Here is a 16,101-nt window from a genome sequence, read left to right as displayed (position 1 = left end):
TTTCACACTTTATTTTGTCTGTCCAGATGAGACCCTGAAGCCCGGCCCCCAGTCGTGGCACTGCTGCCACAAGCTGATCTACGTACGACCCAACCCCAAGACTGGTGTGCCCATCGGACACTGGCCCATTCCTGAAGGCTTCTGGCCCGACACGAACTCCCCCACCTTGGTAAGAGAGTGTCTCTGTCTGACACGCGTGGCTCGTGTCTGTGCATGCTGGTGTTTTATCTCTGATGTTCCTGTCCCCCCCCCCTCTCTCTCCCAGCCCCCTCGCTCGGCCCACCCCCACGTGCGTTTCTCCTGTCTGGACTCAGAGCCCATGGTGATTGACAAGGTTCCCTTCGACAAGTACGAGCTGGAGGCTTCACCTCTCACACAGTACATCCTGGAGAGGAAGTCCCCTCATACCTGCTGGCAGGTACACAACATGATACACTACACACCCAGTACTACACCCAGGACTACACACAGTACTACACACAGTACTACACTACACACCCAGTACTACACCCAGTACTACACACAGTACTACACTACACACACAGTACTACACCCAGTACTACACTACACACCCAGTACTACACACAGTACTACACTACACACACAGTACTACACACCTGGTACTACACTACACACACAGTACTACACACAGTACTACATACAGTACTACACACAGTACTACACTACACACCCAGTACTACACTACACACCCAGTACTACACTACATGCCCAGTACTACACCCAGTACTACACCCAGTACTACACACAGTACTACACTACACACACAGTACTACACACCTGGTACTACACTACACACCCAGTACTACACACCTGGTACTACACTACACACACAGTACTACACACAGTACTACACCCAGTACTACACTACACACCCGGTACTACACTACACACCCAGTACTACACCCAGTACTACACACAATACTACACCCGGTACGACACACAATACTACACTACACACCCAGTACTACACTACACACCCAGTACTACACCCAGGAATACACACAGTACTACACTACACACCCAGTACTACACCCAGTACTACACTACACACCCAGTACTACACCCAGGAATGCACACAGTACTACACTACACACCCAGTACTACACCCAATACTACACTACACACCCAGTACTACACCCAATACTACACTACACACCCAGTACTACACCCAGGAATGCACACATACTACACTACACACCCAGTACTACACCCAATACTACACTACACACCCAGTACTACACCCAATACTACACTACACACCCAGTACTACACCCAGTACTACACTACACACCCAATACTACACACAGTACTACACCCAGTACTACACTACACGCCCAGTACTACACACAGTACTACACACAGTACTACACACAGTACTACACACAGTACATCCTGGAGAGGAAGTCGCCTCATACCTGCTGGCAGGTACACAACATGATACACTACACACACAGTACTACACACAGTACTACACCCAGGACTACACACAGGACTACACACAGTACTACACTACACACCCAGTACTACACACAGTACTACACTACACACACAGTACTACACTACACACCCAGTACTACACCCAGGAATACACACAGTACTACACCCGGTACGACACACAATACTACACCCGGTACGACACACAGTACAACACTACACACCCAGTACTACACACAGTACTACACTACACACCTAGTACTACACTACACACCCGGTACTACACTACACACCCGGTACTACACACAGTACTACACTACACACCCAGTACTACACACAGTACTGTACTACACACAGTACTACACTACACACCCAGTACTACACACAGTACTACACTACACACCCAGTACTACACACAGTACTACACTACACACCCAGTACTACACACAGTACTACACTACACACCCGGTACTACACACAATACTACACTACACACAGTACTACACTACACACCCGGTACTACACAATGTAACACAGTACTACACTACACACCTGGTACTAAACAACATAACCCAGTACTACACTAAACTGCACACCCAGTACTACACAGCATAACACAGTACTACACTAAACTACACACCCAGTACTGCACTACACTACACTACACACCCAGTACTACACAGCATAACACAGTACTACACTAAACTACACACCCAGTACTGCACTACACTACACACCCAGTACTACACAACATAACACAGTACTACACTAAACTACACACCCAGTACTGCACTACACTACACTACACACCCAGTACTACACCACATAACACAGTACTACACTACACACCCAGTACTACACAGCATAACACAGTACTACACTAAACTACACACCCAGTACTACACTACACACCCAGTACTACACAGCATAACACAGGACTACACTACACACCCAGTACTACACAGCATAACACAGTACTACACTAAACTACACACCCAGTACTGCACTACACTACACACCCAGTACTACACAACATAACACAGTACTACACTAAACTACACACCCAGTACTACACAGCATAACACAGTACTACACTAAACTACACACCCAGTACTACACTACACACCCAGTACTACACAGCATAACACAGTACTACATTAAACTACACCCCCAGTACTGCACTACACTACACACCCAGTACTACACAGCATAACACAGTACTACACTAAACTACACACCCAGTACTACACTACACACCCAGTACTACACAGCATAACACAGTACTACATTAAACTACACACCCAGTACTGCACTACACTACACACCCAGTACTACACAACATAACACAGTATTACACTAAACTACACACCCAGTACTACACAACATAACACAGTACTACACTAAACTACACACCCAGTACTACACTACACTACACACCCAGTACTACACCACATAACACAGTACTACACTACACACCCAGTACTACACAGCATAACACAGTACTACACTAAAATACACACCCAGTACTACACTACACACCCAGTACTACACAGCATAACACAGTACTACACTAAACTACACACCCAGTACTGCACTACACTACACACCCAGTACTACACAACATAACACAGTATTACACACGGCACGCCATACACAACACCAATGCAACACAAGGTGGGCTTGTTTGTTTGTGCTCTCACTCAGTTCCCCTCTCCCTCCCTCATCCTCTAGGTGTTTGTAAGTAACAGTGCCAAATACAGTGACCTGGGCCAGCCCTTTGGCTACCTGAAGGCCAGCACGGCACTCAACTGTGTCAACCTCTTCGTCATGCCCTACAACTACCCTGTTGTACTGCCTCTACTGGGTAAGCCCTGGGCCTCGTCCTAATGCTCTAACTACCCTGTTGTACTGCCTCTACTGGGTAAGCCCTGTCCTATTGCTCTAACTACCCTGTTGTACTGCCTCTACTGGGTAAGCCCTGTCCTATTGCTCTAACTACCCTGTTGTACTGCCTCTACTGGGTAAGCCCTGTCCTATTGCTCTAACTACCCTGTTGTACTGCCTCTACTGGGTAAGCCCTGGGCCTCGTCCTCATGCTCTAACTACCCTGTTGTACTGCCTCTACTGGGTAAGCCCTGGGCCTCGTCCTCATGCTCTAACTACCCTGTTGTACTGCCTCTACTGGGTAAGCCCCGGGCCTCGTCCTATTGCTCTAACTACCCTGTTGTACTGCCTCTACTGGGTAAGCCCTGGGCCCTGTCCTATTGCTCTAACTACCCTGTTGTACTGCCTCTACTGGGTAAGCCCTGGGCCTCATCCTAATGCTCTAACTACCCTGTTGTACTGCCTCTACTGGGTACGCCCTGGGCCCTGTCCTATTGCTCTAACTACCCTGTTGTACTGCCTCTACTGGGTAAGCCCTGGGCCTCGTCCTATTGCTCTAACTACCCTGTTGTACTGCCTCTACTAGGTAAGCCCTGGGTCCTGTCCTAATGCTCTAACTACCCTGTTGTACTGCCTCTACTGGGTAAGCCCTGGGCCCTGTCCTATTGCTCTAACGACCCTGTTGTACTGCCTCTACTGGGTAAGCCCTGGGCCTCGTCCTATTGCTCTAACTACCCTGTTGTACTGCCTCTACTGGGTCCTGTCCTAATTCGCTAACTACCCAGTTGTACTGCCTCTACTGGGTAAGCCCTGGGTCATGTCCTAATTCTCTAACTACCTTGTTGTACTGCCTCTACTGGGTAAGCCCTGGGCCCTGTCCTATTGCTCTAACTACCCTGTTGTACTGCCTCTACTGGGTAAGCCCTGGGCCTCATCCTAATGCTCTAACTACCCTGTTGTACTGCCTCTACTGGGTAAGCCCTGGGTCATGTCCTCATGCTCTAACTATGCGGTTCTGCTGCCTCTGATCTACTTGGTATGACCCATCCAAATTCTTTAGAGAACAGTTCCCCCAATGCGAGAGATGCTGTCCTGTAGGTTTTTCACTCCAACCCTAATCTACAGCGCCTGATTCTAATAAATATCTGGTTGATAAAGACGGATCAGGTTAATTACAACTGTGGGTTGGAGTGAAAACCTACAGGAAGGTGTATCTCCAAGAACAGGGTTGGAAAGCCCAGGGCCCAGTTTCCCATTAGCGATCGATCTTAGGCTTACGGCGGTTTTAACGATGCACCGTTCCTTCAACAGCCGATCCAACGTGCATTTTCCCAAAACGTAACGCCCAGAGTGTGGTCGCTAAGTGCATCGTTGAGGCGTGTGTCGATACTGATAGGATTGAAATGAAGGCAGCGTTGCTCGTTGGATCCACTTCCTCTGTTCAAATCTGACCTCAACATCAGTCCACAATACAGACGACGGATCAGCTCCTAGAGAGAGATTGTCACCAATGGCTGAAAATCTTGAGGCTTGCTTGTTCTAATGCTCTATAATAATGCATTGACTCATGATTTGCGACATTATTACGCATGATTTTACACATTAAATATATTGAGGTAAACATTTCTGACAGTAGCCTAACAATTGGCAAAATAAAACTAAATGTTAAGTGACTGTCCCACTGGATGTCATAAGGTGAATGCACCAATGTGTAAGTCGCTCTGGATAAGAGCGTCTGCTAAATGACTTAAATGTAAATGTTAAATGAACATGAAACTGATTTCAATGCGATTTTAAATATATAGTTCTATGTAGGCTATACTAAATATATAGTTCTATGTAGGCTATACTAAATATATAGTTCTATGTAGGCTATACTAAATATATAGTTCTATGTAGGCTATACTAAATATATAGTTCTATGTAGGCTATACTAAATATATAGTTCTATGTAGGCTATACTAAATATATAGTTCTATGTAGGCTATACTAAATATATAGTTCTATGTAGGCTATACTAAATATATAGTTCTATGTAGGCTATACTAAAATATAGTTCTATGTAGGTTCTAGGCTATACTAAATATATAGTTCTATGTAGGCTATACTAAATATATAGTTCTATGTAGGCTATACTAAATATATAGTTCTATGTAGGCTATACTAAATATATAGTTCTATGTAGGCTATACTAAATATATAGTTCTATGTAGGCTATACTAAATATATAGTTCTATGTAGGCTATACTAAATATATAGTTCTATGTAGGCTATACTAAATATATAGTTCTATGTAGGCTATACTAAATATATAGTTCTATGTAGGCTATACTAAATATATAGTTCTATGTAGGCTATACTAAATATATAGTTCTATGTAGGCTATACTAAATATATAAATATATAGTTCTATGTAGGCTATACTAAATATATAGTTCTATGTAGGCTATACTAAATATATAGTTCTATGTAGGCTATACTAAATATATAGTTCTATGTAGGCTATACTAAAATATATAGTTCTATGTAGGCTATACTAAATATATAGTTCTATGTAGGCTATACTAAATATATAGTTCTATGTAGGCTATACTAAATATATAGTTCTATGTAGGCTATACTAAATATATAGTTCTATGTAGGCTATACTAAATATATAGTTCTATGTAGGCTATACTAAATATATAGTTCTATGTAGGTTCTATACTAAATATATAGTTCTATGTAGGTTCTATGTAGGCTATACTAAATATATAGTTCTATGTAGGCTATACTAAATATATAGTTCTATGTAGGCTATACTAAATATATAGTTCTATGTAGGCTATACTAAATATAGTTCTAAATATATAGTTCTATGTAGGCTATACTAAATATATAGTTCTATGTAGGTTCTATACTAAATATATAGTTCTATGTAGGCTATACTAAATATATAGTTCTATGTAGGCTATACTAAATATATAGTTCTATGTAGGCTATACTAAATATATAGTTCTATGTAGGCTATACTAAATATATAGTTCTATGTAGGCTATACTAAATATATAGTTCTATGTAGGCTATACTAAATATATAGTTCTATGTAGGCTATACTAAATATATAGTTCTATGTAGGCTATACTAAATATATAGTTCTATGTAGGCTATACTAAATATATAGTTCTATGTAGGCTATACTAAATATATAGTTCTATGTAGGCTATACTAAATATATAGTTCTATGTAGGCTATACTAAATATATAGTTCTATGTAGGCTATACTAAATATATAGTTCTATGTAGGCTATACTAAATAATATATAGTTCTATGTAGGCTATACTAAATATATAGTTCTATGTAGGCTATACTAAATATATAGTTCTATGTAGGCTATACTAAATATATAGTTCTATGTAGGCTATACTAAATATATAGTTCTATGTAGGCTATACTAAATATATAGTTCTATGTAGGCTATACTAAATATATAGTTCTATGTAGGCTATACTAAATATATAGTTCTATGTAGGCTATACTAAATATATAGTTCTATGTAGGCTATACTAAATATATAGTTCTATGTAGGCTATACTAGGCTATACTAAATATATAGTTCTATGTAGGCTATACTAAATATATAGTTCTATGTAGGCTATACTAAATATATAGTTCTATGTAGGCTATACTAAATATATAGTTCTATGTAGGCTATACTAAATATATAGTTCTATGTAGGCTATACTAAATATATAGTTCTATGTAGGCTATACTAAATATATAGTTCTATGTAGGCTATACTAAATATATAGTTCTATGTAGGCTATACTAAATATATAGTTCTATGTAGGCTATACTAAATATATAGTTCTATGTAGGCTATACTAAATATATAGTTCTATGTAGGCTATACTAAATATATAGTTCTATGTAGGCTATACTAAATATATATAGTTCTATAGTTCTAGGCTATACTAAATATATAGTTCTATGTAGGCTATACTAAATATATAGTTCTATGTAGGCTATACTAAATATATAGTTCTATGTAGGCTATACTAAATATATAGTTCTATGTAGGCTATACTAAATATATAGTTCTATGTAGGCTATACTAAATATATAGTTCTATGTAGGCTATACTAAATATATAGTTCTATGTAGGCTATACTAAATATATAGTTCTATGTAGGCTATACTAAATATATAGTTCTATGTAGGCTATACTAAATATATAGTTCTATGTAGGCTATACTAAATATATAGTTCTATGTAGGCTATACTAAATATATAGTTCTATGTAGGCTATACTAAATATATAGTTCTATGTAGGCTATACTAAATATATAGTTCTATGTAGGCTATACTAAATATATAGTTCTATGTAGGCTATACTAAATATATAGTTCTATGTAGGCTATACTAAATATATAGTTCTATGTAGGCTATACTAAATATATAGTTCTATGTAGGCTATACTAAATATATAGTTCTATGTAGGCTATACTAAATATATAGTTCTATGTAGGCTATACTAAATATATAGTTCTATGTAGGCTATACTAAATATATAGTTCTATGTAGGCTATACTAAATATATAGTTCTATGTAGGCTATACTAAATATATAGTTCTATGTAGGCTATACTAAATATATAGTTCTATGTAGGCTATACTAAATATATACTATAGTTCTATGTAGGCTATACTAAATATATAGTTCTATGTAGGCTATACTAAATATATAGTTCTATGTAGGCTATACTAAATATATAGTTCTATGTAGGCTATACTAAAATATAGTTCTATAGGCTATACTAAATATATAGTTAGGCTATACTAAATATATAGTTCTATGTAGGCTATACTAAATATATAGTTCTATGTAGGCTATACTAAATATATAGTTCTATGTAGGCTATACTAAATATATAGTTCTATGTAGGCTATACTAAATATATAGTTCTATGTAGGCTATACTAAATATATAGTTCTATGTAGGCTATACTAAATATATAGTTCTATGTAGGCTATACTAAATATATAGTTCTATGTAGGCTATACTAAATATATAGTTCTATGTAGGCTATACTAAATATATAGTTCTATGTAGGCTATACTAAATATATAGTTCTATGTAGGCTATACTAAATATATATAGTTCTAAATATGTAGGCTATACTAAATATATAGTTCTATGTAGGCTATACTAAATATATAGTTCTATGTAGGCTATACTAAATATATAGTTCTATGTAGGCTATACTAAATATATAGTTCTATGTAGGCTATACTAAATATATAGTTCTATGTAGGCTATACTAAATATATAGTTCTATGTAGGCTATACTAAATATATAGTTCTATGTAGGCTATACTAAATATATAGTTCTATGTAGGCTATACTAAATATATAGTTCTATGTAGGCTATACTAAATATATAGTTCTATGTAGGCTATACTAAATATATAGTTCTATGTAGGCTATACTAAATATATAGTTCTATGTAGGCTATACTAAATATATAGTTCTATGTAGGCTATACTAAATATATAGTTCTATGTAGGCTATACTAAATATATAGTTCTATGTAGGCTATACTAAATATATAGTTCTATGTAGGCTATACTAAATATATAGTTCTATGTAGGCTATACTAAATATATAGTTCTATGTAGGCTATATGTAGGCTATACTAAATATATAGTTCTATGTAGGCTATACTAAATATATAGTTTCTATACTAAATAGTTCTATGTAGTTCTAACTAAATATATAGTTCTATGTAGGCTATACTAAATATATAGTTCTATGTAGGCTATACTAAATATATAGTTCTATGTAGGCTATACTAAATATATAGTTCTATGTAGGCTATACTGTGTTTGTTTTTAATGCAGTCCTCTCTGTTTTTTTTTCTTCTCCATTTTCATCATCTTTTAATCCTTCACTTGTTTGTAACAATTTGCCAAAAAAAATGTTAACTTTTGTATTTTTATTGAACTTCGTTCTGAAGTTATCGATGGTCACAGAGAGACTCCGATAAACATCTTTAGTTTTAGAGAAGAACTCATTCATATAAAGGGCAAAAAAAGAACCATCTTAACAACGCCGTTCTCAGAGTGGTCTGAGGCAATCAGTAAATAACGAGTGTTTTTTCAAGTGTTTTCAAGTTATTAACAATCGTTTTGGGTAACAGCTCAGAGATTCCAACAACTCTACTTCGAAGGTTCTCACAATGAACTTAGCGTTTTAGATGGTTCAGGGAAACTGGGCCCTGCCCTTGTGTCTAGAAAAGGCATCCCTGTCCTCATGAGCCCTAATGTAGTGCACCACGTTGCCTCACCAAGCCAGCAGAGGGCAGTAGTGGTTATGATACAATATACTTTATTGTCCATTTTTACATGGAAATTCATTTTGTGAAGATACACACACTTTTATTTATATATTTTAATTCACCTTTTATTTAACCAGGTAGGCCAGGTGAGAACACCTTTTATTTAACCAGGTAGGCCAGTTGAGAACACCTTTATTTAACCAGGTAGGCCAGTTGAGAACACCTTTTATTTAACCAGGTAGGCCAGGTGAGAACACCTTTATTTAACCAGGTAGGCCAGGTGAGAACACCTTTATTTAACCAGGTAGGCCAGGTGAGAACACCTTTATTTAACCAGGTAGGCCAGTTGAGAACACCTTTTATTTAACCAGGTAGGCCAGGTGAGAACACTTTTATTTAACCAGGTAGGCCAGGTGAGAACACCTTTATTTAACCAGGTAGGCCAGGTGAGAACACCTTTTATTTAACCAGGTAGGCCAGGTGAGAACACCTTTTATTTAACCAGGTAGGCCAGGTGAGAACACCTTTATTTAACCAGGTAGGCCAGTTGAGAACACCTTTATTTAACCAGGTAGGCCAGGTGAGAACCCCTTTATTTAACCAGGTAGGCCAGTTGAGAACACCTTTATTTAACCAGGTAGGCCAGTTGAGAACACCTTTTATTTAACCAGGTAGGCCAGTTGAGAACACATTCTCATTTACAACTGCAACCTGGCCAAGATAAAGCAAAGCAAATACTCTGCAATACATTCTATATGGAAAACATCTAGTAATGTGATAATTAATGTCTGTGACCATAGTGGTCACACTCTATACCTCTCCTAAAGCCTGCTCTGTATGTGTTGCAGATGACTTGATCCGTGTGCACAAGTTCAAGCCCACCATTAAATGGCGTCAGTCATTTGAGAACTACCTGAAGACCATGCCTCTTTATTACATTGGGGTAAGTCAACGGCTGAATGTCAAACCCTCGGCACCCCCAGTTACGTGATCACGTTCAACCTACGCCATAGGCACAAGTCTCCCAAAGCTGAGGGAGTGAAAATCATAGATGGTGTCGGGGCTAATTCAGAGGTTCCCAAAAAAGGTCACGAGAGAATTTCGAAAATCCAGAGAAAAATATAAATATTTACATTCATACACTAACGTTCAAAAGTTTGGGGTCACTTAGAAATGTACTTGTTTTTGAAAGAAAAGCAAAAAAAAAGTGTTGTCTATTAAAAGAACATAAAATTGATCAGAAATGATGGCGTAGCAGTGAAGAAGTGTTTTGTTCGTCCTCTCGTGTACTTTTGCATTTTCCGTATTTCAATCTCTTTTCGATTTTTAATTTGATTATACCTTCTGGTAACCTGCCTCACACAATGTGATACGGTATCGCTATTATTTCTCACTTTAGAACACACTCAAGAACCTCTAGAAGCTAACCAGCTAACTAGCTACAAGCTATTTAGTTATTGTTAGCCACTGCTAGAGGCTTTTACCTTCTACACAGATACCAGCCCTGTTCTTAACCTGGATATTACTCGCCAATCTACCAGTATCGGACTGTCTCTCCACAACAACGCCGGATTCCTGCCGTAATCCCTGGGGCCACTACTTCTGATCTTTACAGCTAGCTTGCACCCTCCGTGGCACCCAGTACCGACGCTATCCCTGAGGCCCACCTCCCGGCCTACTCCGCTGTTCACCCGAACCCCACTCATACATGGCTAGAGCCCAATACTCCACCGGATCCTTGCTGTAAACTCTGGACCTTGGCACCGGATCACTGCTGCTACCGATTGGCTATAGTGGCTAACGCCACTGCCACGAAGCTAGCACCAGTTAGCCGTGAGCCAGACACATCTCGCCGCACCACCACGCCTGATCTGCCGACGAATGCTCCATCCGCTGTGCCTTCAACCGGCCTCCGTCTGAGCAGACCCCCCTACCATCCTCGGGCTACTACCTTTAAACGCCGTGTCGCCCGCGTGCTAGCGTAGTGGTGGCTTCCCTGTTCCATCTACTGCTGTCCCCTGGACACTATGATCACTTGTCTACATAGCTGATGCCTGCTTGACTCTCCATTAATCACAGTACTCCATTCTGTTTATTTATGTTTTATCTGTCGGGCCCCAGAGCGAACTCAGGCTCTGTGTGTAGTTAATCCGACCCTCTCTGCCGAGTCATCACCATTTTACCTGCTGTTGTTGTGTTAACTGATTAGCTGTTGTTGTCTCACCTGTTGTTTTAGCTAGCTCTCCCAATCAACAGCTGCGATTACTTTATGCCTTGCCGTATTTCTCTCTTAAATGTCAATATGTCTTGTATGCTGTTGTTCAGGTTAGTTATCATTGTTTTAGTTTACAATGGAGCCCCTAGTTCCACTCCTCACACCTCTGATACCTCCTTTGTCCCACCTCCCACACATGCGGTTACCTCACCCATTACAACCAGCATGTCCAGAGATACAACGTCTCTTATCATCACCCAGTGCCTGGGCTTACCTCCGCTGTACCCGCACCCCACCATACCCCTGTCTGCACATTATGCCCTGAATATATTCTACCACGCCCAGAAATCTGCTCCTTTTATTCCTTGTCCCCAACGCTCTAGGCGACCAGTTTTGATAGCCTTTAGCCGCATCCTCATCCTACTCCTCCTCCTCTGTTCCTCGGGTGATGTGGAGGTAAACCCAGGCCCTGCATGTCCCCAGGCACCCTCATTTGTTGACTTCTGTGATCGAAAAAGCCTTGGTTTCATGCATGTTAACATCAGAAGCCTCCTCCCTAAGTTTGTTTTACTCACTGCTTTAGCACACTCTGCTAACCCTGATGTCCTTGCCGTATCTGAATCCTGGCTTAGGAAGGCCACCAAAAATTCTGAGATTGTCATACCCAACTATAACACTTTCCGTCAAGATAGAACTGCCAAAGGGGGAGGAGTTGCAATCTACTGCAGAGATAGCCTGCAAAGTTCTGTCATACTTTCCAGGTCTATACCCAAACAGTTTGAACTTCTAATTTAAAAAATTAATCTTTCCAGAAATAAGTCGCTCACTGTTGTCGTCTATTATAGACCCCCCTCAGCTCCCAACTGTGCCCTGGACACCATCTGTGATTTGATCGCCCCCCCATCTAGCTTCAGAGTTTGTTCTGTTAGGTGACCTAAACTGGGATATGCTTAACACCCCGGCAGTCCTACAATCTAAGCTAGATGCCCCCAATCTCACACAAATCATCAAGGAACCCACCAGGTACAACCCTAAATCCGTAAACATGGGCACCCTAATAGACATTAGCCTGACCAACTTGCCCTCCAAATACACCTCTGCTGTCTTCAATCAGGATCTCAGTGATCACTGCCTCATTGCCTGTATCCGCTATGGGTCCGCGGTCAAACGACCACCCCTCATCACTGTCAAACGCTCCCTAAAACACTTCTGCGAGCAGGCCTTTCTAATCGACCTGGCCCGGGTATCCTGGAAGGATATTGACCTCATCCCGTCAGTTGAGGATGCCTGGTCATTCTTTAAAAGTAACTTCCTCACCATCTTAGACATGCATGCTCCGTTCCAAAAATGCAGAACTAAGAACAGATACAGCCCTTGGTTCACTCCAGACCTGACTGCCCTCGACCAGCACAAAAACATCCTGAGGCGGACTGCAATAGCATCATATAGTCCCCGCGATATGCAACTGGTCAGGGAAGTCAGGAACCAATACACGCAGTCAGTCAGGAAAGCAAAGGCCAGCTTTTTCATGCAGAAATTTGCATCCGGTAGCTCTAACTCCAAAAAGTTCTGGGAATGTAAAGTTCATGGAGAACAAGAGCACCTCCTCCCAGCTGCCCACTGCACTGAGGCTAGGTAACACAGTCACCACTGATAAATCGGTGATAATTGAAAACTTCAACAAGCATTTCTCAACGGCTGGCCATGCCTTCCTCCTGGCCACTCCAACCTCGGCCAACAAAAGCTGCAAAACCTGGACCCATACAAATCAGCTGGGCTTGACAATCTGGACCCTCTATTTCTGAAACTGTCCGCCGCCATTGTCACAACCCCTATTACCAGCCTGTTCAACCTTCGTATCATCTGAGATCCCCAAGGATTGGAAAGCTGCCGCGGTCATCCCCCTCTTCAAAGGGGGAGACACCCTGGACCCAAACTGTTACAGACGTATATCCATCCTGCCCTGCCTCTCTAAGGTCTTCGAAAGCCAAGTCAACAAACAGATGACTGACCATCTCGAGTTCGACCATACCTTCTCCGCTGTGCAATCCGGTTTCCGAGCCGGTCACGGGTGCACCTCAGCCACGCTCAAGGTACTAAACGATGTCATAACCGCCATCAATAAAAGACAGTACTGTGCAGCCGTCTTCATCGACCTTGCCAAGGCTTTCGAGTCTGTCAATCACCATGTTCTTATCGGCAGACTCAGTAGCCTCGCCTTTTCTAATGACTGCCTTGCCTGGTTCACCAACTACTTTGCAGACAGAGTTCAGTGTTTCAAATCGGAGGGCATGTTGTCCGGTCCTCTGGCAGTCTCTATGGAGGTACCACAGGGTTCAATTCTCGGGCCGACTCTTTTCTCTGTATATATCAATGATGTTGCTCTTGCTGCGGGCGATTCCCTGATCCACCTCTACGCAGACAACACCATTCTGTATACTTCTGGCCCTTCCTTGGACACTGTGCTATCTAACCTCCAAATGAGCTTCAATGTCATACAACACTCCTTCCGTGGCCTCCAACTGCTCTTAAATGCTAGTAAAAACCAAATGCATGCTTTTCAACCGATCGCTGCCTGCACCCGCACGCCCGACTAACATCACCACCCTGGATGGTTCCGACCCAGAATATGTGGACATCTATAAGTACCTAGGTGTCTGGCTAGACTGTAAACTCTCCTTCCAGAATCCTATGAAACATCTTCAATCTAAAATCAAATCTAGAGTCGGCTTTGTATTTCGCAACAAAGCCTCCTTCACTCACGCCGCCAAACTTACCCTAGTAAAACTGACTATCCTACCGATCCTCGACTTCGGCGATGTCATCTACAAAATAGCTTCCAATACTCTACTCAGCAAACTGGATGCAGTTTATCACAGTGCCATCCGTTTTGTCACTAAAGCACCTTATACTACCCACCACTGCGACCTGTATGCTCTAGTCGCCTGGCCCTCGCTACATATTCGTCGCCAGACCCACTGGCTCCAGGTCATCTACAAGTCTATGCTAGGTAAAGCTCCGCCTTATCTCAGTTCACTGGTCACGATGGCAACACCCACCCGTAGCACGCGCTCCAGCAGGTGTATCTCACTGATCATCCCTAAAGCCAAAACCTCATTTGGCCGCCTTTCGTTCCAGTTCTCTGCTGCCTGTGACTGGAACGAATTGCAAAAATCTCTGAAGTTGGAGACTTTTATCTCCCTCACCAACTTTAAACATCTGCTATCTGAGCAGCTAACCGATCGCTGCAGCTGTACATAGTCCATCGGTATATAGCCCACCCAATTTACCTACATCATCCCCATACTGTTTTTATTTAATTTACTTTTCTGCTCTTTTACCTACCAGTATCTCTACCTGCACATGTTCATCTGATTATGTATCACTCCAGTGTTAATCTGCTAAATTGTAATTATTTGCCTACCTCCTCATGCCTTTTGCACACATTGTATATAGACTCCCCTTTTTTTCTATGTTATTGACTTGTTTATTGTTTACTCCATGTGTAACTCTGTGTTGTCTGTTCACACTGCTATGCTTTATCTTGGCCAGGTCGCGGTTGCAAATGAGAACTTGTTCTCAACTAGCCTACCTCGTTAAATAAAGGTGAAATAAAATGTCTTTAAAAAAAATACAGTATAGTACTAATGTATTACTAATGTAGCTGGAAATGGCAGATTTTTTTTGGAGCATGGAGCATCTACATAGGCGTACAGAGGCCCATTATCAGCAACCATCACTCCTGTGTTCCAATGGCATGTTGTGTTAGTCGCATTTTAAAAGGCTAGTTGACCATTAGAAAACCCTTTTGCAATTATGTTAGCTCAGCTGAAAACTGTTGTCTTGATTAAAGAAGGCAATAAAACTGGCCTTGGACTATTTGAGTATCTGGAGCGTCAGCATTTGTGGGTTCGATTAACAGGCTCAAAATGGCCAGAAACAAAGACCAATGCTGATGCTAAACTAGTCTAAGGCCAGTTTTATTGCTTCTTTAACCAGGACAACCGTTATCAGCTGTGCTAACATACTTGCAAACATTAACAATTACAACATTAAACATGTCTACACTGTGTTTTCTGATCAATTTTATGTTTTATTGGACATAAATATGCTTTTTCAAAAACAAGGACATTTCTAAGTGACCCCAAACTTAAACGGTAGTGTTATCCACCGCTAGGGGCTAACGTGGTGGAGTTATATCCTCCGCTAGGGGCTAACGTGGTGGAGTTA

At 40.8% G+C, this 16,101-nt stretch overlaps 1 protein-coding gene across 1 annotated transcript in view; it reads left to right on the top strand.

Moving 5' to 3' along the window:
* The window catches only part of ints6 (integrator complex subunit 6), a 51,978-nt gene that overhangs the window by 23,103 nt on the left and 12,774 nt on the right, over positions 1-16,101 (top strand). Inside the window, exons 7-10 of the mRNA XM_046343031.1 lie at positions 27-169; positions 266-418; positions 3,187-3,319; positions 10,505-10,599. Coding sequence (XP_046198987.1) covers positions 27-169; positions 266-418; positions 3,187-3,319; positions 10,505-10,599 — 524 coding nt within the window. The remainder of the gene's footprint in view (positions 1-26; positions 170-265; positions 419-3,186; positions 3,320-10,504; positions 10,600-16,101) is intronic.

Source organism: Oncorhynchus gorbuscha, linkage group LG01 (genome assembly GCF_021184085.1).
Source record: "Oncorhynchus gorbuscha isolate QuinsamMale2020 ecotype Even-year linkage group LG01, OgorEven_v1.0, whole genome shotgun sequence".
Taxonomy (NCBI): domain Eukaryota; kingdom Metazoa; phylum Chordata; class Actinopteri; order Salmoniformes; family Salmonidae; genus Oncorhynchus; species Oncorhynchus gorbuscha.
Note: the sequence above shows the minus strand (reverse complement) of the source record. Positions and strands in the feature narration are given on the sequence as shown.